The sequence below is a fragment of the Microcaecilia unicolor genome, chromosome 3 (assembly GCF_901765095.1).
Source record: "Microcaecilia unicolor chromosome 3, aMicUni1.1, whole genome shotgun sequence".
Lineage (NCBI taxonomy): Eukaryota > Metazoa > Chordata > Amphibia > Gymnophiona > Siphonopidae > Microcaecilia > Microcaecilia unicolor.
Window position 1 is genome coordinate 520,993,467 of NC_044033.1, and position 25,479 is coordinate 521,018,945.

Sequence of the window (25,479 nt, forward strand, 5' to 3'; positions counted from 1 at the left end):
CGGTGATTGTATATCTGGACGATATCCTAGTTTACTCCAAGGACCCCAGGGAGCATTCGGGCCATGTACGGGCGGTATTGCACCGCCTACGTCAAGCCCATCTTTTTGCGAAGCTGAGTAAATGTGCCTTCCATCAGCACTCCTTACCATTTTTGGGGCATATTCTGCTTCCAGGAGGGTTACAGATGGAACCAGATAAGCTCCAAGCCATTCGGGAGTGGCCTCAACCGAAGGGCCTGAAGGCCTTGCAACGATTCTTGGGCTTCGCCAACTATTATCGCCAATTTATTCCCCAGTACTCCAGCTTGACAACACCGCTGACGGCGCTCACCCGTAAGAACGCAAGGGTCAAGGATTGGCCGCCTGAGGCGCAAGCGGCTTTTCGTCTAGTCAAGGAGGCCTTTGAGTCCGCGTCTATTCTGTTGACTCCTGACCCTGCGAAGCCCTTCACGGTAGAGGTGGACGCATCCGCGCTGGGCGCCGGAGCGGTCATTTCTCAAATCAACCCCGAGGGCCGGCGTCAACCGTGCTCCTTCTTCTCACGAAAGTTCTCTCCAGCCGAGCGGAACTATACGGTGGGGGATAGGGAACTATTGGCCCTGAAACTAGCACTACAGGAGTGGAGACATTTACTGGAAGGAGCGGAACACCGGTTTACGGTCATCACGGATCATAAGAACCTCCTATACCTTCAAGAGGCCCAGCGGCTGAATCCCCGACAGGCCCGGTGGTCATTATTCTTTGCTAGGTTCCATTTCCAACTAGTGTTCCGGGCAGCCTCCCAGAATACCCCGGCCGATGCACTCTCTCGGGCCTTCGAGGTACCAGAAGAGACTACGGAGACTCACCCCATGCTAGACCCCGATTGTCTTAGTGTGGCCACGGGGGAGCTTGCCCAAATCCCGAAATTCGTGGCGGCCGCGGATCGGAAGAAGGTGCTGCAATGGGGACACTCGTCAAGATGGGCCGGTCACTTCGGGTATCACAAGACGCTCCGATTCATCTCGCGACAATATCGATGGCCACAGATGAGACGAGATGTCTTCCAGTTTGTGACCTCCTGCCCGACATGTGCCCGCACCAAGCCAATAGGAGGACCTCCCGTAGGAGACCTACAGCCCTTGCCCGTACCGACCAGCCCTTGGACGGAGATATCCATGGACTTTATCACGGAATTACCACGGTCCCAGGGTTATACGGTGATCTGGGTGGTGATCGATCGATTCTCTAAGATGGCTCACTTTGTTCCCTTTGCGAACATTCCGACGGCCGCCGCTCTAGCTCAAGCATTTATTCAGCACATCTTTCGACTACATGGACTACCCACCAGGATCATCAGTGACCGAGGGCCCCAGTTTACCTCCCGGTTCTGGAGAATGTTATGCAAGGCCTTGGAAGTGGAGAACCATTTCTCATCCGCTTACCATCCACAAACCAATGGCATGGTAGAGAGGATAAATCAAACCCTGAAAGGATTCTTAAGAGCCTTTGTTAACCAGCGACAAGATAACTGGGCGTCTCTACTTCCTTGGGCCGAGGTCGCATATAACCAAAGTACCCATTCCTCCTCAGGACAGTCCCCGTTCTTCCTGGTATATGGACGACATCCGCGGGTTCCAGGGCCGTTCCCGGCTACCGCCATGACGCCAGCTGGGGACCAAGTGGTCGCCGACCTACAGAAGGTCTGGAGAATGGCTAGGGAACAATTACAGAAGACCGCGACCAGGAACAAGCTCTTTGCTGACCGTCATCGGCGGCCCGCCCCCGTGCTTCAGCCAGGACAGAGGGTATGGTTAAGCACGAAACACTTGAGACTCCGAGGGTCTTCCCGTAAGCTGGGACAGCGATACGTGGGACCGTATGCCATCCAAGAACGAATTGGATCAGTAACATATCGCTTGCGGCTACCCGCCACCCTGCGAGTACATAACGCCTTTCATATCTCGCTATTGAAGAGGTTCCGGGAATCCAGGTGGCACCCGACTCCAGCCCAGGAGAAGGATCTCCAGGTGTCCCCAGAACCGGAGTACGAGGTAAGAGAGATTCTCGACTCAAAGTGGCGGCGGGGAAGACTGTATTACTTATTATCCTGGAAATCTTTTGGCCCCGAAGATAATTCCTGGGAACCCGTGGCTAATGTTCATGCTCCAGAACTGGTCAAAGCCTTCCATGCTCAATATCCATTCAAGCCCGGGCCCCGAAGGAAGGGGTCTTCCGGGGAGGATACTGTCCCGTTCCGGGCTCTTACCTGGCGCCCCGCGGCCCGTGGCGGTCGTCAAAGGCGTCAGGGGAGCGCTGACCGACGGGTGGGGGCTGCCGCGGGGATCGTCGCGACGATGGAGTGCTTCGAGGCCGGCGATCCCAAAGAACTAACGCCGGCCTCGGAGAGTGAAACCCGCCCGCCAAGATGGCGGCGCCGACGTCGGCGTCCTCCTCGCTGCAGCAGGACCAGCGAGGAGGCTCCGCCCACCCGCGCCGGATTGGCGCATCTTCTGGGGAACTCCGCCCATCAAACGAAGGGACCAATCCGGTTCCCGGGGTCGGCGGGGCTGGAGACGATTGGCGCCAGCTGTTCTTCAGTCAAGGCAAGCGGGGGATTTAAACGGAAGCACGGAGGGGAACCAGTGCTTCCGTTTTCTTGTCTGAAGCCGTCCTGCCAAGAGGATTCCAAGCCTGTTTGTTCTTCAAGACTGCTAGCCGTCCTGCTAGCCCTTCCCAAGTTTGTTTGTTCTTCAAGACTGCTAGCCGCCCTGCTAGCCTTTTCCAAGTTGTTTGTTCTTCAAGACTGCTAGCCGCCCTGCTAGCCTTTTCCAAGTTTGTTTGTTCTTCAAGACTGCTAGCCGCCCTGCTAGCCTTTTCCAAGTTTGTTTGTTCTTCAAGACTGCTAGCCGCCCTGCTAGCCTTTTCCAAGTTTGTTTGTTCTTCAAGACTGCTAGCCGCCCTGCTAGCCTTTTCCAAGTTTGTTTGTTCTTCAAGACTGCTAGCCGCCCTGCTAGCCTTTTCCAAGTTTGTTTGTTCTTCAAGACTGCTAGCCGCCCTGCTAGCCTTTTCCAAGTTTGTTTGTTCTTCAAGACTGCTAGCCGCCCTGCTAGCCTTTTCCAAGTTTGTTTGTTCTTCCAGACTGCTAGCCGCCCTGCTAGCCTTTTCCAAGTTTGTTTGTTCTTCCAGACTGCTAGCCGTCCTGCTAGCCTTTTCCACGTTTGTTTATCCTTCAAGACTGCTAGCCGTCCGGCTAGCCTTTTCCAAGTGTTGTCTGTTCTTCAAGACTGCTAGCCGTCCTGCTAGCCTTCTCCAAGTTTAAGTTTGTCCTTCAAGACTGCTAGCCGTCCTGCTAGCGGTTTCCAAGACTGTGTTCCTCCTCCATGCCAGCTAGCCGTCCGGCTAGTCCTTTCCAAGACTGTGTGGTGCTCCAAGCCAACTAGCCGTTGTGCTAGCAATTGTCTAGTCAGCGTACGTCCCTGTTGTCCGCTAGCCACCCGGCTAGTCCACAGTACCTAGGACGCTGTACCCAGATCCGACCAGGCCAGCCGTTCCCCGTGGTTCCAGCAGTCCTGCTGGCCGCCCGCAGCTGAGGGCTCAACCCTCGGTGAACGGCGGTCGCCGCGGGTGAAGATTCGGGGTGTTCGGTTATTTCCTGGTCTGCGGAGCTCGGGAAATCTCAAGAGCTCACCTCCACAAACGTGACATCAGAGACGCGACAGAAAACGGAAGCCATGAGCTCGCCGACACAACCGGATCTACGGGACCTGGCCAAGGTTCTACAGCAGCAACAGGAACAGCTGAATGCCCTGTCTGGGGCGCTCCAGAATGTATGTTCTCAACTTTCCACGCTTCAGGTACAGAACCAGGCCGCTGCGGTCCAAGGGGCCGCAGCAGCTCCCCGTATGGGAGGGTTCCGCGTGGGACCTCGGTTCCCTGAGCCGGCACGATACGACGGGAACCCAGCAGGTTGTCGAGGGTTCCTCCACCAGTGTAATCTGGCCTTCCGGATGCAACCAGAGGCCTTTGCTTCGGATCACAGTAAGATAGGCTACATTATGGGCCTGTGTACAGGAAAGGCCCGGGACTGGGTGGTTCCTCTGGACGAACAACAGGATCCTATTTTGGAGGACTATAGCGAATTTCAGCGCCGGTTCCGGATGGTGTTTGACATTCCGGGCAGACCCTCCTCCGTGGCATCGGAGCTGCTTCGGATTCATCAGGGAGAGGGTACAGTGGCCGACTATGCCATCCGGTTTCGTACCGTAGCCGCAGAACTGCGTTGGAATCCGGAATCCTTGATGGCCATTTTTATGGAGGGATTACAAGAACGAATCAAGGATGAATTAGCCGGACGGGAGATTCCCGGATCATTGGATGCCCTCATCTCACTCTGTATCCGGGTAGACACCCGATTCCAGGAGCGAGCCAGAGCCCGGATGGAGCGGCAGAAGTGGGGACGAGGCGCCCCCAAGACGAGCAAAGGGTTGGCCTCTCGTCAGGCGAGCCGGGACGCTACGGAGCCCGGAGAGGAGCCCATGGTAATGGGCCGGCAGCGGTTGACTGCCGCCGAAAGACAACAACGACAGTCTAAGGGATTGTGCTTCTATTGTGGACAGGCTGGGCATTTCCTGCGGACTTGTTCTCTCCGGCCGGGAAACGCTCTCCCCAAGGCACCCTGAGGGGAGGTTTCTTGGGGCACTCCGCTCCCCTACAGGAGACCTTGCTCGTCCTACCAGTGACCTTGCGGTGGCAGGAGGCCACGCTTCAGACCCGGGCCCTGGTGGACTCGGGGTCTGGGGGTAATTTTATTGGACTTGAACTGCTCCAGCAAATGGGCTGGCCCCTGCTCCCCCAGAGACCAACGCTGCGAATAACCTCCATCCAGGGAACTACCCTTCCACAACCGGTCACTGAGATTACGCCGATCTTAGGATTGCAGGTTGGGGAGGACCATCGGGAGGAGGCCGAATTCTTAGTATTACCCCGGACCATTCACCCGGTGGTTCTGGGATTACCATGGTTACGATACCACAACCCTGTTATTGACTGGACCAGAGGGAAGATTCAAGCTTGGGGCACTTCCTGTCAAGAAACTTGTTGTAAGGGTCGGGCTGGTTGTTGTCCGGCGTTAAATACGGTGCCCGGAGAAGAACCAAGTGAAGGGAGCGCCCTGCCTGCGGAGTATAGAGACTTTGCCGATGTGTTTAGCCCCAAGGAGGCGGAAGTACTACCTCCACATAGGCCTTTTGACTGTGCCATTAATCTGAAGACAGACACAGTGCCTCCTCGGGGTCGATTGTACAAATTGTCCCGCGGAGAATTCAAGGCTATGCGAGACTATATCCAAGAAAATCTACGGAAAGGATTCATCCAGCCGTCGACCTCCCCAGCCGGAGCGGGGTTTTTTTTTTTGTCGCCAAGAAGGATGGAACCCTGAGACCTTGTATTGACTATCGAGGATTAAATGCCATCACCGTGAAAGATCGGTTTCCTCTGCCCCTCATTCCGGAGCTCTTGGACCAACTTCAAGGGGCCCAGATCTTCACGAAGCTAGATTTACGGGGAGCCTACAATCTAGTACGAATCCGGTCAGGGGATGAATGGAAGACGGCCTTCAATACCCATGAGGGACATTTCGAATATCGGGTAATGCCATTCGGTCTGTGTAACGCCCCTGCGGTATTTCAACGTCTGATCAACTGTGTTCTAGAAGAATTCCTCAATTCCTCGGTGATTGTATATCTGGACGATATCCTAGTTTACTCCAAGGACCCCAGGGAGCATTCGGGCCATGTACGGGCGGTATTGCACCGCCTACGTCAAGCCCATCTTTTTGCGAAGCTGAGTAAATGTGCCTTCCATCAGCACTCCTTACCATTTTTGGGGCATATTCTGCTTCCAGGAGGGTTACAGATGGAACCAGATAAGCTCCAAGCCATTCGGGAGTGGCCTCAACCGAAGGGCCTGAAGGCCTTGCAACGATTCTTGGGCTTCGCCAACTATTATCGCCAATTTATTCCCCAGTACTCCAGCTTGACAACACCGCTGACGGCGCTCACCCGTAAGAACGCAAGGGTCAAGGATTGGCCGCCTGAGGCGCAAGCGGCTTTTCGTCTAGTCAAGGAGGCCTTTGAGTCCGCGTCTATTCTGTTGACTCCTGACCCTGCGAAGCCCTTCACGGTAGAGGTGGACGCATCCGCGCTGGGCGCCGGAGCGGTCATTTCTCAAATCAACCCCGAGGGCCGGCGTCAACCGTGCTCCTTCTTCTCACGAAAGTTCTCTCCAGCCGAGCGGAACTATACGGTGGGGGATAGGGAACTATTGGCCCTGAAACTAGCACTACAGGAGTGGAGACATTTACTGGAAGGAGCGGAACACCGGTTTACGGTCATCACGGATCATAAGAACCTCCTATACCTTCAAGAGGCCCAGCGGCTGAATCCCCGACAGGCCCGGTGGTCATTATTCTTTGCTAGGTTCCATTTCCAACTAGTGTTCCGGGCAGCCTCCCAGAATACCCCGGCCGATGCACTCTCTCGGGCCTTCGAGGTACCAGAAGAGACTACGGAGACTCACCCCATGCTAGACCCCGATTGTCTTAGTGTGGCCACGGGGGAGCTTGCCCAAATCCCGAAATTCGTGGCGGCCGCGGATCGGAAGAAGGTGCTGCAATGGGGACACTCGTCAAGATGGGCCGGTCACTTCGGGTATCACAAGACGCTCCGATTCATCTCGCGACAATATCGATGGCCACAGATGAGACGAGATGTCTTCCAGTTTGTGACCTCCTGCCCGACATGTGCCCGCACCAAGCCAATAGGAGGACCTCCCGTAGGAGACCTACAGCCCTTGCCCGTACCGACCAGCCCTTGGACGGAGATATCCATGGACTTTATCACGGAATTACCACGGTCCCAGGGTTATACGGTGATCTGGGTGGTGATCGATCGATTCTCTAAGATGGCTCACTTTGTTCCCTTTGCGAACATTCCGACGGCCGCCGCTCTAGCTCAAGCATTTATTCAGCACATCTTTCGACTACATGGACTACCCACCAGGATCATCAGTGACCGAGGGCCCCAGTTTACCTCCCGGTTCTGGAGAATGTTATGCAAGGCCTTGGAAGTGGAGAACCATTTCTCATCCGCTTACCATCCACAAACCAATGGCATGGTAGAGAGGATAAATCAAACCCTGAAAGGATTCTTAAGAGCCTTTGTTAACCAGCGACAAGATAACTGGGCGTCTCTACTTCCTTGGGCCGAGGTCGCATATAACCAAAGTACCCATTCCTCCTCAGGACAGTCCCCGTTCTTCCTGGTATATGGACGACATCCGCGGGTTCCAGGGCCGTTCCCGGCTACCGCCATGACGCCAGCTGGGGACCAAGTGGTCGCCGACCTACAGAAGGTCTGGAGAATGGCTAGGGAACAATTACAGAAGACCGCGACCAGGAACAAGCTCTTTGCTGACCGTCATCGGCGGCCCGCCCCCGTGCTTCAGCCAGGACAGAGGGTATGGTTAAGCACGAAACACTTGAGACTCCGAGGGTCTTCCCGTAAGCTGGGACAGCGATACGTGGGACCGTATGCCATCCAAGAACGAATTGGATCAGTAACATATCGCTTGCGGCTACCCGCCACCCTGCGAGTACATAACGCCTTTCATATCTCGCTATTGAAGAGGTTCCGGGAATCCAGGTGGCACCCGACTCCAGCCCAGGAGAAGGATCTCCAGGTGTCCCCAGAACCGGAGTACGAGGTAAGAGAGATTCTCGACTCAAAGTGGCGGCGGGGAAGACTGTATTACTTATTATCCTGGAAATCTTTTGGCCCCGAAGATAATTCCTGGGAACCCGTGGCTAATGTTCATGCTCCAGAACTGGTCAAAGCCTTCCATGCTCAATATCCATTCAAGCCCGGGCCCCGAAGGAAGGGGTCTTCCGGGGAGGATACTGTCCCGTTCCGGGCTCTTACCTGGCGCCCCGCGGCCCGTGGCGGTCGTCAAAGGCGTCAGGGGAGCGCTGACCGACGGGTGGGGGCTGCCGCGGGGATCGTCGCGACGATGGAGTGCTTCGAGGCCGGCGATCCCAAAGAACTAACGCCGGCCTCGGAGAGTGAAACCCGCCCGCCAAGATGGCGGCGCCGACGTCGGCGTCCTCCTCGCTGCAGCAGGACCAGCGAGGAGGCTCCGCCCACCCGCGCCGGATTGGCGCATCTTCTGGGGAACTCCGCCCATCAAACGAAGGGACCAATCCGGTTCCCGGGGTCGGCGGGGCTGGAGACGATTGGCGCCAGCTGTTCTTCAGTCAAGGCAAGCGGGGGATTTAAACGGAAGCACGGAGGGGAACCAGTGCTTCCGTTTTCTTGTCTGAAGCCGTCCTGCCAAGAGGATTCCAAGCCTGTTTGTTCTTCAAGACTGCTAGCCGTCCTGCTAGCCCTTCCCAAGTTTGTTTGTTCTTCAAGACTGCTAGCCGCCCTGCTAGCCTTTTCCAAGTTTGTTTGTTCTTCAAGACTGCTAGCCGCCCTGCTAGCCTTTTCCAAGTTTGTTTGTTCTTCAAGACTGCTAGCCGCCCTGCTAGCCTTTTCCAAGTTTGTTTGTTCTTCAAGACTGCTAGCCGCCCTGCTAGCTTTTTCCAAGTTTGTTTGTTCTTCAAGACTGCTAGCCGCCCTGCTAGCCTTTTCCAAGTTTGTTTGTTCTTCAAGACTGCTAGCCGCCCTGCTAGCCTTTTCCAAGTTTGTTTGTTCTTCAAGACTGCTAGCCGTCCTGCTAGCCTTTTCCAAGTGTTGTCTGTTCTTCAAGACTGCTAGCCGTCCTGCTAGCCTTTTCCAAGTTTGTTTGTTCTTCAAGACTGCTAGCCGCCCTGCTAGCTTTTTCCAAGTTTGTTTGTTCTTCAAGACTGCTAGCCGCCCTGCTAGCCTTTTCCAAGTTTGTTTGTTCTTCAAGACTGCTAGCCGCCCTGCTAGCCTTTTCCAAGTTTGTTTGTTCTTCAAGACTGCTAGCCGCCCTGCTAGCCTTTTCCAAGTTTGTTTGTTCTTCAAGACTGCTAGCCGCCCTGCTAGCCTTTTCCAAGTTTGTTTGTTCTTCAAGACTGCTAGCCGCCCTGCTAGCCTTTTCCAAGTTTGTTTGTTCTTCCAGACTGCTAGCCGTCCTGCTAGCCTTTTCCACGTTTGTTTATCCTTCAAGACTGCTAGCCGTCCGGCTAGCCTTCTCCAAGTGTTGTCTGTTCTTCAAGACTGCTAGCCGTCCTGCTAGCCTTCTCCAAGTTTAAGTTTGTCCTTCAAGACTGCTAGCCGTCCTGCTAGCGGTTTCCAAGACTGTGTTCCTCCTCCATGCCAGCTAGCCGTCCGGCTAGTCCTTTCCAAGACTGTGTGGTGCTCCAAGCCAACTAGCCGTTGTGCTAGCAATTGTCTAGTCAGCGTACGTCCCTGTTGTCCGCTAGCCACCCGGCTAGTCCACAGTACCTAGGACGCTGTACCCAGATCCGACCAGGCCAGCCGTTCCCCGTGGTTCCAGCAGTCCTGCTGGCCGCCCGCAGCTGAGGGCTCAACCCTCGGTGAACGGCGGTCGCCGCGGGTGAAGATTCGGGGTGTTCGGTTATTTCCTGGTCTGCGGAGCTCGGGAAATCTCAAGAGCTCACCTCCACAAACGTGACATCAGAGACGCGACAGCTACAGCTGTCTAAAAGCCTCTGTGGCATAAATGCACGGAAAGCAAATCACAATTGAAAAGCTCGGGACTTAGAGGGCTTAGATAAAGGGGATAGACTTAGGAGTAATCTAAGGAAATATTTTCTTATGGAAAGGGTGGTGGATCCTTGGAACGACCTCCTAGTGGAGCTGATGGTGATGAAGATTGTATCTGAATTCAAGAAAGCTTGGGGAAAAAATACATAGGATCTCTAAGGGAGAGTAGACAGTAAGGATGGGTAGACTGGATAGGCCATACGGTCTTTATCTCCCTTCATGTTTTCTGCTTCCCTTTCCCTCTCTTTACACCTGTCCCTTCTTGTTGTTCCCTTTCCTTGGGTTCTCAGGCACTTGTTTTAATGGGAAGGGGAATGGGACGCTTTTCTCCGAAGTGGGGCAATGGAGGGTTAAGTGACTTTTACCCAGAGTTACAAGGAGCTGCAGCGGGAGTCAATCCCAGTTCCCCAGGACCAAAGTCCGTTGCACTAACCACTAGGCTACTCCTCCACTCCTTTCAGTACCCTTCAGACAAATCCCTCCTTTCAGTACCCTTCTCCTCCACTGCCAACTCTAGGCTTCGCCCTTTCTGCCTCGCCTCTCCCCATGCTTGGAACAAACTCCCTGAGCCCATACTCCGGGCCCCCTCCCTGTCCATCTTCAAATCATTGCTCAAAGCCCACCTCTTCAATGTCGCCTTCGGCACCTAATCACTACATCTCTTCTCAGGAAATCTCATCTACCCCAACTTGACATTTCGTCCTTTAGATTGTAAGCTCTTCTGAGCAGGGACCATCCTTATTCGTTAATTTGTACAGCGCTGCGTAACCCTAGTAGCACTCTAGAAATGTTAAGTAGTAGTAGTAGTAATGGACCTCCATTTGTTGCTTGTCTCATTGGTCTGATTTTGGTGACAATTTTAATTTTATACATTTGTTATAATTTTAATGTGATACCCTGCCCTGCCCCCCCACCCCCCAAGCTTGTTCTTTAGCTTTTGTAAATCACCCTAGTATAACTGGTGGTATGTGAAGAAATGTGCCCGCTTCATGGAGTTATTTTACTGGATTTGCATTGATTGGACTGATTCTTTATTAAGTGATTTTATATAAAATAACTCAAACAATATCATAACTAAACTATGTAAGCCACATTGAGCCTGCAAATAGGTGGGAAAATGTGGGATACAAATGCAATCCTATATAATAATTCTCACCTCCAACGTTCTGACTTGCCTGGGACCGTGGCTCATTCCGAGTTGGTCTGCTAGGCTCCATAGATCAGGCTGACATCACAGTAGCCATTATGATGTCAACTTCAGAACCCGGGGGGGAAAAAAAAACATGCCTCACAGCTGATCCATGTCCAGAGGAGGGTCGCTGGACATGAGTGGCTGCCCATCGTTCCAAGAATTCAGTCTTGTCTAAGAAAATCTTGGGTGCTTTATTCAAGCGTAAACCCCTCGGAATTAACTGATGTGTAATGTATTCCATTAATAATGTAATAAAAATAAATGAAAAAGTTTTTTTTTTTTTTTTCGAATACACCTACAGTGATCCACCAATCTGGATCCCTGATCTGTTACATTTTACTGCCTTTTCCATGTGTTTTCAGTTCAGCTCCGGTCATGGTCTGTATAGCCTCAGTACTGAATCTTCATGGGGTGGGAAGGGAGGGGAGTCTTGGGAATTAAATTAAAACTTTGCAATGTAGGAGGCACTTTTACACAACATATGTTATTCAAATGTAACTTTTGTTTTCTATAGATTACTGCTGTTATGCATTGCAACCAATAAAAATGATTAAAAAGGTTACAGAATTAGGGACTTAGATCTTACATGATAGGACAGAGGTGGGCAATCTCAGTCCGCAACCCAATTGGGTTTTCCTAATGAATATGCATGAGATTTGCATGCATTACCTTGGAGATCTCACATGATAGGACAGAGGTGGGCAATCTCAGTCCGCAACCCAATCCGGTTTTCCTAATGAATATGCATAAGATTTGCATGCATTGCCTTGGAGATCTCACATGACAGGACAGAGGTGGGCAATCTCAGTCCGCAACCCAGTTGGGTTTTCCTAATGAATGTGCATGAGATTTGCATGCATTGCCTTGGAGATCTCACATGATAGGACAGAGGTGGGCAATCTCAGTCCGCAACCCAATCCGGTTTTCCTAATGAATATGCATAAGATTTGCATGCATTGCCTTGGAGATCTCACATGACAGGACAGAGGTGGGCAATCTCAGTCCGCAACCCAGTTGGGTTTTCCTAATGAATGTGCATGAGATTTGCATGCATTGCCTTGGAGATCTCACATGATAGGACAGAGGTGGGCAATCTCAGTCCGCAACCCAGTTGGGTTTTCCTAATGAATATGCATGAGATTTGCATGCATTGCCTTGGAGATCTCAGATGATAGGACAGAGGTGGGCAATCTCAGTCCGCAACCCAATCCGGTTTTCCTAATGAATATGCATAAGATTTGCATGCATTGCCTTGGAGATCTCACATGACAGGACAGAGGTGGGCAATCTCAGTCCGCAACCCAGTTGGGTTTTCCTAATGAATGTGCATGAGATTTGCATGCATTGCCTTGGAGATCTCACATGATAGGACAGAGGTGGGCAATCTCAGTCCGCAACCCAGTTGGGTTTTCCTAATGAATATGCATGAGATTTGCATGCATTGCCTTGGAGATCTCACATGATAGGACAGAGGTGGGCAATCTCAGTCCGCAACCCAGTTGGGTTTTCCTAATGAATATGCATGAGATTTGCATGCACTGCCTCCCTTGTAAGCAAATAGATCTCACGCATATTCATTGGTGAAATCTTGAAAACCCCACTGGGTTGCAGCCTTCATGGACCAAGTTTGCCAAACCCTGTCATAGGACATGTGTAACCTTTGCATCATTATGTTCCATCCTTTCAGGCCTCTGCCTTCAGCATTGGATACAACATAGCACAAGGTTTCAGTAGGGATTTTAACTATCAAAATAAAATCTGTTGCTAAGACATTATGTTTGATGATGAGCATCTAACACAATTGCTAATCTGCAGTAGTTCATAAAACTCAACCCAGAAATTACGAGGATTCCAGGCTACACCCAGCATGCCGAGGGACAGAAGACACAGGACCATGCTCTTCGAAAGAATGGTTTCAAGCCACACATCATCAGCATGAGAAACTGCGGTAACCAACCATGCCTATTTATTGGTACAGTGCAAATAAATAAATCCAACCACCAGTGGAAAAAAAAAAAGTTATAACATCATTTTTCACAGACTACAAAAATGGAGGCAATAGGTGCAAGGGCTGGAAGTGAATCTTAAACCAGACACAAAGTTGTATGTTTAATTTTGTCAACTGCAATGGTAAAATAGTGATCTGTTTTTTTGTTTTTTTTTTAAACTCTGGTATATAAAGACTTTTAAATAAATAGATAATAAAAATGTCCACAGTTAGGAAGAAATTGCCAGTCTGATTGGCTGATAGTGGTAACTAATATTGGTTCATCAATTAGTCCAGCAAACCACACATCCAGAAAACTTCCAGTCTGGGCTACTGCCCAAAAGTGACATTTAAACTTATTAAAGGACCAGAGTAAATGGACTTCATAACACTCTAGAGCAGGGATGGGTGACCACATTCTTCCAGGGCTGTTTCCCCCAATGAAGATGCGTGAGATCTATCGGCATGCACTGCCTCCTCTGTATGCAAATAGAACTCATGCATAGGCACTGGGGGAAATCCTGAAAACCTGACTGAGTTGTGGCCCTTGAGGACCAAGATTGCCCACTCTAGATTTACTGACTGGGCCACACAGTCTGCAGGTGAAAGACAGAAAAACTAGACTTCTTTGCCATTAAAGAGGATAAAACTTGGATATAACATCATCACCTCTAAGTAATGGCATTATGTCTTTCAAATGCCAGAGTCCAAGAAAGCACAAAGGCAGACGGTCTGCAAACTCCAAGGTGGAAAGTAAAAAGAGCAGATCGTGTAAAAGGAAAAATGTAATTTAGTTCAAACAATATAGCAATTCTTATATAAATATAAACAGTCCGACACACTTCTTTTTCCTTTTACACGATCTGCTCTTTTTACTTTCAAATGCCAGAGACAGCAACCTTCATGTTGTTCTACAGCCCCCCTCCCCCCCCTTTGGTCCCAGGCTGCATTCTGCTCAGGGGAGTCGCTGGAACTTAGGGGTGATGGGGAAGGCAGCTTCAAACACATCATCCTCAACCCCTTCTTCGATTGGGTTCATCTTCGATGAAGCCCTCAGGTAAGGAGACTGGCCTTCTAAAAGATAAAAAAAAAAATAATGAAAACGAGGGTGTGTCCCAGGTCCCACATCCTAAATTTGATCGTGTTTTAAAGAGCTTTCTATTGATGGTTTTCCTAAATAGTAAAAGCACAGTTCTTTCATGGCCAGCAGTAAGAAGCATGGATTTCTGTCAGCCCATATAGATATTATATATTTGTATTAAAAAAAAAAAAAGGTTGATTATGAAACAACATGCCTTCCCGTCCTCTCCTCCACGCTTTAGGAATTTTAATATGTAGAATGGCAAGAGGACAGAGTAATATTTATTTATACATGTATTTAGCCCGCTCTACCGATAACAGAATGTGTTACAAATATACATACATAATCATATAAACAAACATTATATACATCACCATCACACAAATCACAGAATACAAAACCCATCATCTAAAATACCTAAGACAGATGGGAAGGCAGTCTGGAACGCTGCTTGCCTTCACTGCTGATGCCGGACCCTGAGGTAAGAATTTTTAAATTACAGCCGGCACGCAGGAAGGCGAGGGGCTGCCGAAGGACACGTCGTTGTTGCACTCCGAGGGCACAGAGAGAGAGGGAGGGAGGCGCGGGGCTGTGGAACTCGGATGGGAGTGGAAGGAGGGAGGGGGCTGGAACTCGGGGGGGGGGGGGGGCGATTGTGTACTGACCTCCGCTGGCTGATGCTGGCTTCCCTTCCCAGGTCGTCGTTGCACTCCCAGGGGACAGAGAGAGAGAGAGGGAGGGAGGAGGAAGGGAGATAGAGGGGCATGGAACTCGGAGGGGAGAGGGTTGGAACGGGGGGGGGGGGGGGGGGGGGGGGTGATTCTGTACTGACCTCCGCTGGCTGGTGCTGGCTTCCTTTCCCTCTCACTTCTCATTGGTCCACACCCTGATGTCATCCCCAGGGCAGACCAATGGGAAGTGTGTTACAAACCCAGGCATCCAGACGGAGGTGCAAATTATTATATAGGATTGTCAATAAATCAAATTTTCCCAAATTCTGGTCGGGGGGGGGGAGGGAGGAAGGGAAGATGGGAGATTCACTGGTTACTCACACTGAACCTCGGGTGGGAGGCAGCAGTTCACTCTAAGGACTGTTACTGCCCCCAGCAACTCTGTGCCTCAGAGTGGTAACTTCTGAAAACCCATCTGGAATGAAGGTATTTGAACAGGGCTTTTCAGAGCACGACTGACCAAGCTTTTTACCCCAGCAGGTAGGTTTATTTATTTGAACTTAGCTCATGTTGAGTTACGTTCAGGTACAGTAGGACCTACCCTGTCCCTAGAGGGCGTACAATCTAAAATTTGTACCTGATGCAAAGGAGATAACATTGGCACAAACCGCTGTTATCTGAGACAAGTACAAATATTGACAAACCAGAATCGGTGCTCTTAAAATACTGCTGTTGTACAACCATCCTAATAGAGCAGAATTGGAGAAAGCCTCATGAGTGCTGGGGGGTTGTGCAATCAAAACACACTTCTTACAACTTTTACTGAAGCTACACTTCCTGAAGAAGCAAAGAGGGAGCTCTCTCACAGTAGAGGTCTGCACGGGAACGGGGTTTGCGGGAATCCCCTCTGGGTCAGCAGGAGTGCCGCGGGGACGGAAATAAACAAGCGGGATTCCCGTGGGGATGGAGGATGTTCTGGCGGGATTCCTGTGGTGATGCACACACATACCTTTGTTTTAGTGGGCGGAAACCAAGCTCTCCTCCAGTACGAAAAGAAGGACGCCCTCAACTGCCCCGTCGCAGGGACGGCCAAATACCAAGGGGGGTGTCGGGCAGAGCAAAGGTGTGGATGTGCTCTGAGAAACGTCCATTTTGGGCGTCCTTAACTGCTCCATCGCAGGGACGGCCAGACTTCAAGGGGGTTGTCGGACAGAACAAAAGTGTGGATGTCCTTCTCAGAGAAACGTCCATTTTGGGCGTCCTTAACTGCTCCATTGCAGGGACGGCCAAATAGCAAGGGGGTTGTCGGGCAGAGCAAAGGCGTGGATGTCCTTCTCGGAGAAACGCCCAGTTTGGGCGTCCTTAACTGCTCCATCGCAGGGACGGCCAGATTTCAAGGGGGTTGTCGGACAGAACAAAAGTGTGGATGTCCTTCTCAGAGAAACGTCCATTTTGGGCGTCCTTAACTGCTCCATCGCAGGGACGGCCAAATTTCAAGGGGGTATTGGAGGCATAGCAAAGGTGGGACTTGAGCACCTAACACTTAGACGTCCTTCATGCATAATCTTAAAAAACAAAAAAAGGACGTCCCTGACGAGCATTTGCATGTTTTCACCCGGGTCTCTCTCTGTCTCAACTCAAGTTCAACACGTGCAGGAGATTTGCTCAAGTTGTATGTAGTGAGTCTTCCAGGCACTGCCAGGCCTCAGTATCCACAGAAGAGAACTACACAGAGGTGAGTTCAGCTGACTACTTTTATTTTTTATGTGTGTGTAGGCAGTTTATTTCTCTCATGGTGGGAACTGGCTGTTTGTGAGCTGTTTTACTGCAGCTAAAGCATTAGCCTACCCACTTGTTTCTTTTGTTGAGGGCATTGTGCTGTTTGGGTGACCAATAATTCTCTCTATTTTAGTGTGGAAAAAACTTCAGTTTGTTTTATGTATTTACTAGTGAAAAAGGCCCATTTCTGACAGAAATGAAACGGGCGCTAGCAAGGTTTTCCTCGGAGTGTGTATGTTTGAGAGAGTGTGTGTGAGATTGACTGTGTGAGAGAAAGTGAATGTGCGCGTGTGTGTGTGACAGAGAGAGAGAGAGTGAGAGTGGGTGCGAGTGTGTCCGTGAGAGAGAGTGTGTGTGTGAGAATCAGAGTGTGTGCCAGGGGCCCCTCCCTCCTCTCTCCCAGTTCCAGGGTCCGCTCTCCATCCCTCCCTCTGTCCGTCCGAGTTCCAGGGTCATCCCCCTTCCCTCCGAGTTCCAGGGTCCCTTCCAGTTTCAGGGTCCCCACCCTCCCAGTTCCAGGGTCACCTTCCCTCCCTCCCTCCCAGTTCCATAGCCCCCCTCCCAGTTCCAGGGTTCCCCTACCAGTTCAAGGGTCCCTCCCCCTCCCTCCCAGTTCCATGGTCCTGTCCCCCTCCCTTCCTCCCTCCCAGGGCCAGTCAAACCCGGTAAGCACCGCAGGGGGGCGCCTGCCTTCAAGGGCGCCGCTGCGGGGCTGCGCCACCATACCACACCGCCCTTGGGGCTTTAAATCTTTAATTTACCTCCGTCCCAGCAGCTGCGTCATTTGAAAGCCCTGCCCCATCTCTAGCCTTCCCTCCCTTCGTGAGTTTGTTCCGCAGAGTCCTGCCTTCTGACATCATTTCCTTGAGGGCGGGACTCTGAGGGAACGAACTCACGAAGGGAGGGAAGACTAGAGACGGGCAGGGCTTTGAAATGACGTGGCCGCTGGGACGGAGGTAAATTTAAAAAGACTTTAACCATGCAGGGTGGGAAGAAGAAAAAGGGGAATGTTGGGGAGAGAAGAGGGCGGGCAGGTGGCCATAAATGGGAAGGGGATGGGGGTGAAGGAGAATCAAAGACAGGGGCAGGGTGGGAGAAGAGAGAAAGGAGATGGGGGGGGGGGCGCCAGAGACTCTAGGACCAGCCCTGCTCCCTCCGTGGGAGGTGCTTGGTGGGGGGGGGGGGGGTTGCTATTTGCTGTCAATCTAAGGAGACACTGCTTCTGGTGTCCAGCCGCTAAGTCCTGTCCTAACCCACAGGCAGCTGGAGGTCCCTCATACTCTTTCAGTGACACACATTGAGAGGCAACGGCTGGATAAACTGTTTTAGTGATATTTAATTTAGATTTCATGATATTCATATGTACAGATGTGTAGCTTTCAAATACATTAAAAAGGTGTGCAGTAAGAAACCAAAAACAAAAACCTTTTGTCCTTTACCTGTTAAGGCGCAGTTTATCCAGTAGAAACAGCTTTAGACGTGTTTCAGATGGAAGAAGGGAACAAAAACGACCCCCATGTAAGCCGCATTGAGCCTGCCATGAGTGGGAAAGCATGGGGTACAAATGTAACAAAAAAAAAATGTGGATCAGCAAGGTGTGCTTGGTTTTGAGTGTATGGGAATGACGGCTGTGTTGAGGAGTGGAAATAGAGATTAACCAATGGGCCTCCTTGTATAATCGTCCTGCTGCATGACCAGAGTCGGAAAGGAGAGGGGGTGCGGTGGAATGGTGAGCGAGCGGCTGTGGGAGTGTGGGCGGGGGTACGGGGTGCAGTGGCGATTTTGTTTGGTTTTGAGTGTATGGGAATGATGGCTGCGTTGGGGAGTGGAAACAGAGATTAACCAATGGGCTTCCTTGGTTCGTTGAGTGTCTGTGCTCCACCCTTGACGTCATAACGTTGTGACGCGAGGGCGGGGCAGACACTCATGGCCAAACCAGATATCTCGCCCGCCTCAAGTTTTCGGCTTGAGGCTTCATTCGAACGTTGGAGGAGCCTTTTATATATAGAGATTGCCCTTTTTCTAAGATTCAGTATATAAATGAGTGAAGAAATATTTTCTCTGATCCGTTTTAAATGTATTACTCTGCATTGTGTGCCCCCTGTCCACTCCACTCAGTACTTTATACTTCCTTTTTTACGGGGACGGGCGGGAACGGAGATCACTCACAGGGACGGGCGGGGTCGGAGGAGATTACTCATGGGGACGGGCAGGGGTGTGCTGGTAAATTTTTAACAACAGGCTCTTTCTCCGGATGTAGCCAGCTCTGCAGTTGGAAGGGCCAGGGGTGGCCGGGTGGGGGGGGAGCAACACTTGCCTCTCTCTCCTCCCTCCCTTCGTGCGGGCACACTAGGCATACCTTTGCTGGCAGCCAATAAATGGACTGCCACCACTCCCAACGTCTTGCTCTGAGCAGCATGCTGAAACTTCTCACACATGCTGGAGAAGTCCCAGCCTACTGCTCAGAGCTGGAAACAAGGAGCTGGGAGCAGCAGCCGTCTATTTACTTGGCTGGCAGGGCTCAGCATCCCCACCAGCAAAGTAAAAGAGAATTCAGCAGGGGGGCCCAAGCCCACATTTTGGAAGCCAGTTGTTAAAGTAGCCATGGAGGGCCCTACTTTAACAACCGGCTCCCAAAATTCTTATAAACTTAACAACCGGCTCTTGCGAGCCTGTGAGAGCCTGCTCCAGCACACCACTGGGGACGGGTTAGATTCTGGCGGGGATGGGTTTGATTCCGGCGGGGACGGGCCGCATTTCTGTCCCTGTGCAACTCTCTACCTCACAGTTCTACCCATAATCCCAGTTCAGAAGATGTTCCTCACACATCATTCAGCACCCGGGAGCTGATGTCAAGAAGGCCTTCCTGTTGTAACCAAGCCACACTGCTTTGCCGTTCCCCTGGCAAGGGATGCATTAACGTTACTCTTAAGAACATTTCAGCTGGTATTTGTTTGGATTGGGGCTGAATGATGAAGAGAACTGGTACAGGGTTTCAGAGCCTTTCACATCCAGGACACTAGTTCAAAGCTGGTTCAGGCTGGCAGTGAGTGAAAAGAATTAGTGGTCGCTTCATAAAAACAGGCATTCACTTCACAAGTAAACCAGCATTTTAACCACAGACACCTCTTGGCAGTTCCAGGGGAGAGGCCGCTGATAGCACAGGCTTGGAACAGACTCTTCCACCACTTCACCCAGAGGTATTACTATTACTACTTATTTCTATAGCGCTACTAAATGTACGCAGCGCTGTACACTTGAACATGAACAGACAGTCGACAGAGCTTACAATCTAATCAGGACAGACAAACATGACAAATAAGGGATAAGGACAAAGGGTAGCAAACTTCCGTGCACAATCCCAAAGAGTAGCAAGATTCCAGAATCCCAAAGAGTAGCAAGATTCCAGAATCCCAAAGAGTAGCAAACTTCCGTGCAGAATCCCAAAGAGTAGCAAGATTCCAGAATCCCAAAGAGTAGCAAGATTCTAGAATCCCAAAGAGTAGCAAACTTCCGTGCAGAATCCCAAAGAGTAGCAAGATTCCAGAATCCCAAAGAGTAGCAAACTTCCGTGCAGAATCCCAAAGAGTAGCAAGATTCTGGAATCCCAAAGAGTAGCAAGATTCCAGAATCCGAAAGACTAGTACTACTACTTATCATTTCTATAGCGCTACTAGACGTACGCAGCGCTGTACACTTAAAACATGAAGAGACAGTCCCTGCTCGACAGAGCTTACAATCTAATTAGGACAGACAAATAGGACAAATAAGGGATAAGGGAATTACTTAAGGTGGGAATGATAAAACAGACATGGGTACTGAACAAGTGAACAGGAGTTAGGAATTAAAAGCAGCCTCAAAATGGCTTCCCAAACTGGGGGTCACAAACCCAATTGGGGTTACCATCTAGTCAAGCCCGCCATAAGAGTAGTCTCTTGCACAGCCTGGGGGTCACGTGCTTTCATTGGAGTCAAGGCTGCATAAAAATTGATTAGCACAGTGCTCACCACAGCCATGGGTCTCGCCATGGAAAGCAGCGAGTGTCCCCAGTAAAATTCAACTTTATAGCGTAGCCCACCCTCACATTATACTGCATATAAATATAAATAAATATATTCATGTCAGTTCCGCTCAGTGATCAGTTGTGATGCAATATATATACACACACCAATTACAAGCAGAGTTCCCTGCATCCTTTCTCCCATGTTTCTCCTGAAAGTGATTTCTAAGAGGTCTCAGAAGACTCTTTTCCTTCCCTTCCCTAAAATTTCTTTGTTCAGGGCAAGTCCCACATCTCTCACCAGTGGTTAGCATATCTGGGTTTTAAAAAGGTTTGGACAAATTCATGGAAGAAAAGTCCATAATCTGCTGTTGAGACAGACATAGGAAGCAACTGCTTGCCCTGGGTTTTGTAGTATGGAGTATTGCCACGATTTGAATTTCTGCCAGGTACTTGTGACCTGGCTTGGCCACTGTTTGGAAAACAGGATACCATTGGTCTGACCCAGTATGGCTACTCTTATGTAATGTGATTATATTTACATTCTGAAAAGAGGAATCTGAGCTGAGGGCCAGAGCCAGCTCGTTACGTTAAGCACCGACCATTTGCAAAATACTGCAGTGGTGCCCTGAAGGAGCTAGCTGAGGCCCCCAAGGTAGACGCTTTCCCCCCTGCGAGCAAGCACGGTGGGAAATCACTCACGTAGAATGAGTCAGTCCTGCTAATACAAACCTAGGAAAACAAAAGCCCAGGAATGCGGGACACCCCAACTGCCAGTAGAGATGATGGAACTCAACCCACGTCAAGATAACCCACTGCCTTCGGGATCAGCCCAAAGAACAACATTTTTCTTTCAGGTGTAAAACTAGAAGATCTGCAGCCATATCAACCAAGAGAAGCCAGTGTAGGACCTTTTCAGTACCTTCTTGGGGAGGACGGTGTGCTAGAAAGAAGACTCTCTTTCAACAGAAAGCAGCGCTCTGCAAATGGCCCCTTCCGTACGCGTTACAGAACTCCTGCTGGTTATTCCCTTAACATGAAAAGCAGACAACAGGGTTTTTGGTTAGTCACAAAACACAGTGCTGACAACAAGTACAGTCTGGGCAGAGGGTCCCCCAGTGACCAAGGCCATTGCCCTCACCCCCATCATATAGCAGAGTACACAGAATAATACAAGAGGTGCCAGCTATTACCACAGAGTCTTGGCTAGACAAAAACTCTCCCCATGCAGACCTCATGCACCTGGGTTACTTCCATGAAGGAACCAAGGAGATGGACACTTATCAGTATTATTATCTTAAAAAGATACGTTAATACACCTTTAACACAAGTTTATGCACAGGACCAGAAGGTCAGATGCAATACTAGTGAGCTGCCCTAACAGGACAGGATTAAGTCTCGATTATAGAGCGGGGCAGATTTCATGAGTGCACCAAGACACTATCAGCTTATTACACATGAGGTTATCATCTATATAAGCAAACACCTGTTACTAGCATCCTACAGGTCATCTAGGAGAGATGGGGGATTACCCAAAAAACAAACAATTGGGCACTTTAAAATTAAGCAAATTATTCATAATGACTTCACCTTGACCCCTAAAGTTCTCTCAGTGGAGCTGTCTATTTTGGGTATTTACCAAATGGAAGTTAAGACACCTTTTGGATGGTTGTGGCAAGGACTGCAGGTGAGGCCGATTGGAAAAATGTGCTTGGCCTGGGTTTATATATGGGACCACCTTGCTCTTGGAAAAAGGGACATTAGAGAAATATGATTTTTTTCTGAAGTACCCGGCAGTATGGAAAGTCTCTCGCTTGTGCTATTGTGTCAGGAAAAGTCACATGCAGGGCCGCCGAGAGTTGGGGCAAAATTCCCCGGGCCCAGCCTCCAAGCCTCTACCTGCCTGCTTCGGGTCTGTGTGTCTCCTGCTCCTGTGTGCTGGGACCCGGATGATTCTATTAACATGATAAGCCGGACGACCCAGGTTATCATGTTAATGCAATCATCCAGGTCCTGGCACACAGGAGCAGGAGAAGAAAGACCGAAGGAAGAGCAGTCAGACACAGAAAGATAAGGGGGTGGGCCTGCCCTGGGCCCTGCTGTATCTCTCAGCAGCCCTGGTCACATGGGTGGGAGAGGTTAATAGATTTAACTTATACAGAAGTTGGCATGTCCCGGATGTGGGTGAGAGGGCAAATGGTTGTCCGTGAGGCTGGGACCTTGTTGATTTCCTTCCAAATATTGAAATGAAGTGTACTGTATGTGGTTGCATTTCAGGCAATGTAACTGGCTGCTGTATTTTGTAATTTTCCTTGATGTGCTACAATGAATTGAGATGATACTTCCGAACATCCACCTGAAGTCTAACTTTGAGGTATATCTCTACGTGCTCCTCCCAAGCCCTGCTCTGTGGTACATAGTGATTCTCAAATGTAGAATCCAGGGTCCCACTCCCACATACAGGGTTTCCCTATGATCCTGCATGGGCAGTACCACACAAACACAAGAAACTCCTTGTTGGTTGTACTTGATGAATTGTTTTCCATAGCAGTAGTTTGGAAGAAGAGGGACCCGAACCTCACAGAATGCTCAGCACAGCAGCATGGAATCAACCAGGGTGGGCTGGATGGACCACCAGTCTGACCCAGCATAGTTATTGTTATGTTGGGAAGGTATAATCCAAGGCATCTCAGGAGGCCCAATGCCCAGAGATGATGCTGGGCTAACTAGGAGAGAGTTACAATACAAATTCAAAATTCTTACTCTTACGTATAAGGCCGACCAGGTTTCTTTGGAACTTTGGAAGGCTAAGTGCTTTGAAAATATGCCTCCTAGTTAGTTATCATCGCTTCTTCTCCCATATACTCCTGCATGCTGTATCATCTTCTTGTATCACCCCCAAGTTGAGCTAAACGGGAATCGACCCGAAAGTCTGCATTCTTTTATCTTGCTCCATCGCTATGGAATTCCTTACAGATATGTTTTTTCTTTTGCACTGGAACAGAGCTGGCGTTCCCCACCACAATCGCCATTTTTGAACACTAATGGCTGTTAAACTGCAACTCCTCTTCAGATTCTTGGACGCCGGGGGTTCCCGGAGGAAGGATTTTCCGAAACAGAGCTCTGTAGAGCCAACGGTTGATTTATACTGCACATCCAGATCAATAACTTTTTGAGTATCTGGGCATATAATGAGAGTCCTTTTGGGCTTGTTCATTGCGCTGTATTGCCCAAGGAGCCGAGGGTGTGGTTCACCATGGTTTGGATAACTGAGAGGAACCATTCTCTAAATATTTTGTTAGTTTCACTACATCCCCTACTGTGTTTGGCTGTTATTACACATTGGAAAAATTGTTGGTTTTTATTGACATTTCTCATGTTGTTGCAAACGACAACCCATCCCTACGAAGAGTGGCAGGCGCTTCTCATTTCTCTGTCTCAGAGGAGAAGCTACAAGACTGAACGAAGATCTCACTCCTGTGCAGAGAAGCTGGACATAGCAGAGGCGTAGCCAGACAGCAAATTTTGGGTGGGCCTAAGCCCAAAACGGATGGGCACAGAATTCAGTCCCTCCTGGCCCCACTCCGCTCTCTGCATTCTGCCTCTCCCCCTACCCTCAAACACAAAATATTAAATACCTGAGATGATGGGGATCCCCAAACTACACCAGCTGAAGATTTCCTCCTCCTCGGCAGTTGGTGCTCTTCCAAACAGCAGCCGACAGCACTTGACTTGAGCTGATGCCGCCGCCAATAGTCCGTACACGCTCAGTGCTTCTGCATGGGTGAAAACTGAGCATGTGCAGAGGGGTCGGTATATGGTGCCAGCTGCCGTCTGGAAGAGCACTGGCTGCCTGAGGAGGAGGAAAACTTTAGGCTTTGTGGATTCCCACCAGCCCCAGCAAGAGTGCCACAATTTTGGGTGGACCTGAGTCCAAATTGGGTGGGCTGTGGCCCACTTGTAGCTACGCCACTGGGACATAGAGTCAGAGAAGGAAGCTCCTAATCTAGGATGTCTCTACAATGCATCCTGACGGGGGTCTAGGCGCTTTTGCTGATGGACTGTACTTTCTGTGAATGTTGGATCGGTTTCCACTACGGATATTGCCATAGAGAAGTATTTTATCATTATTATTACTATTTTAAACTTCCGGAAAACACTAAAAACTAACCTGTTTAAAAAGGCATACCCTACCGATCCAACATTGCCTGATCTCTGCAACACAACAAAACTAAAGAACGTAATGGACATAACACAACTCTTCCGTTCTACGATTCCCTAGTGTGGCTGTACCACATGAACTTTACCTACCACAACATCACTTTGTATTTGTTCACACCGGAGTCAGCAAACGCCTCTCCGGTACTATGTAAGCCACATTGAGCCTACAAATAGCTGGGAAAATGTGGGATTTAAATTTAACGAATAAATAAAATAAATTTTATAAAACTCTAGGTAAGCTTTTTGAGACACGTGGCTGTGTGGTTTGTTTACTGGAGGTAAAAGAGGAAGCTAAAATCCTAAGGGTCTTGAATTAAGTCTTCCTCCACCTACAAAAAGCACGCTGGAGCCTCCTAAAGGTGTACAACGTGGCCCCTCAATTCCCAGCTCTGCCTGTATCCAAGGAAAGAGAGAGACAGAGCAGAAAGGTTTACACAAGTATGAGGCAAGGATAAGAAATGTGTACTTTTTATGGATTATTTTGGGCTTATTTAAGATAATTATATAAAAAAAACCAACAACTCATGAAAGCTGTATCAAAGATATTGCATACCACTTCAATACTATTACTTAATATACTGCCTTGCACTAAATCAAATCAGATCAGATCAGTAGCTGAGGTTGAAGCTTCAACAACCGGCATTAATCACTGACAATTTTCAAGCTTCCGTCACTTCAGCCCCTTTGCATGGCCAACTAGAGGAAGGACAGCCACTGCATCCGCTTACTTATCCACCCTCCTTATACCATATACACCAACTCAGATCCGTCTAGACGTCACCCGTGAAACAGCCTTCAATTACGCAATGCCTAAACTCTG

General features: G+C 49.9%; 1 protein-coding gene across 5 annotated transcripts in view; it reads right to left on the reverse strand.

Annotated features, from left to right (window-relative positions):
- Positions 1-12,557: 12,557 nt before the first annotated feature.
- LOC115467302 (popeye domain-containing protein 3-like) overlaps positions 12,558-25,479 on the reverse strand; it is a 160,091-nt gene continuing 147,169 nt past the window's right edge. For 2 of the 5 annotated variants that reach the window (XM_030199166.1, XM_030199168.1), the window contains exon 8: positions 12,562-13,981. In XM_030199166.1, coding sequence (XP_030055026.1) covers positions 13,863-13,981 — 119 coding nt within the window. In that variant the 3' untranslated portion in view covers positions 12,562-13,862. Of the gene's footprint in view, positions 13,982-25,479 lie in introns of all 5 variants that reach the window. The other 3 variants (XM_030199164.1, XM_030199165.1, XM_030199169.1) reach the window with 2 other exon arrangements.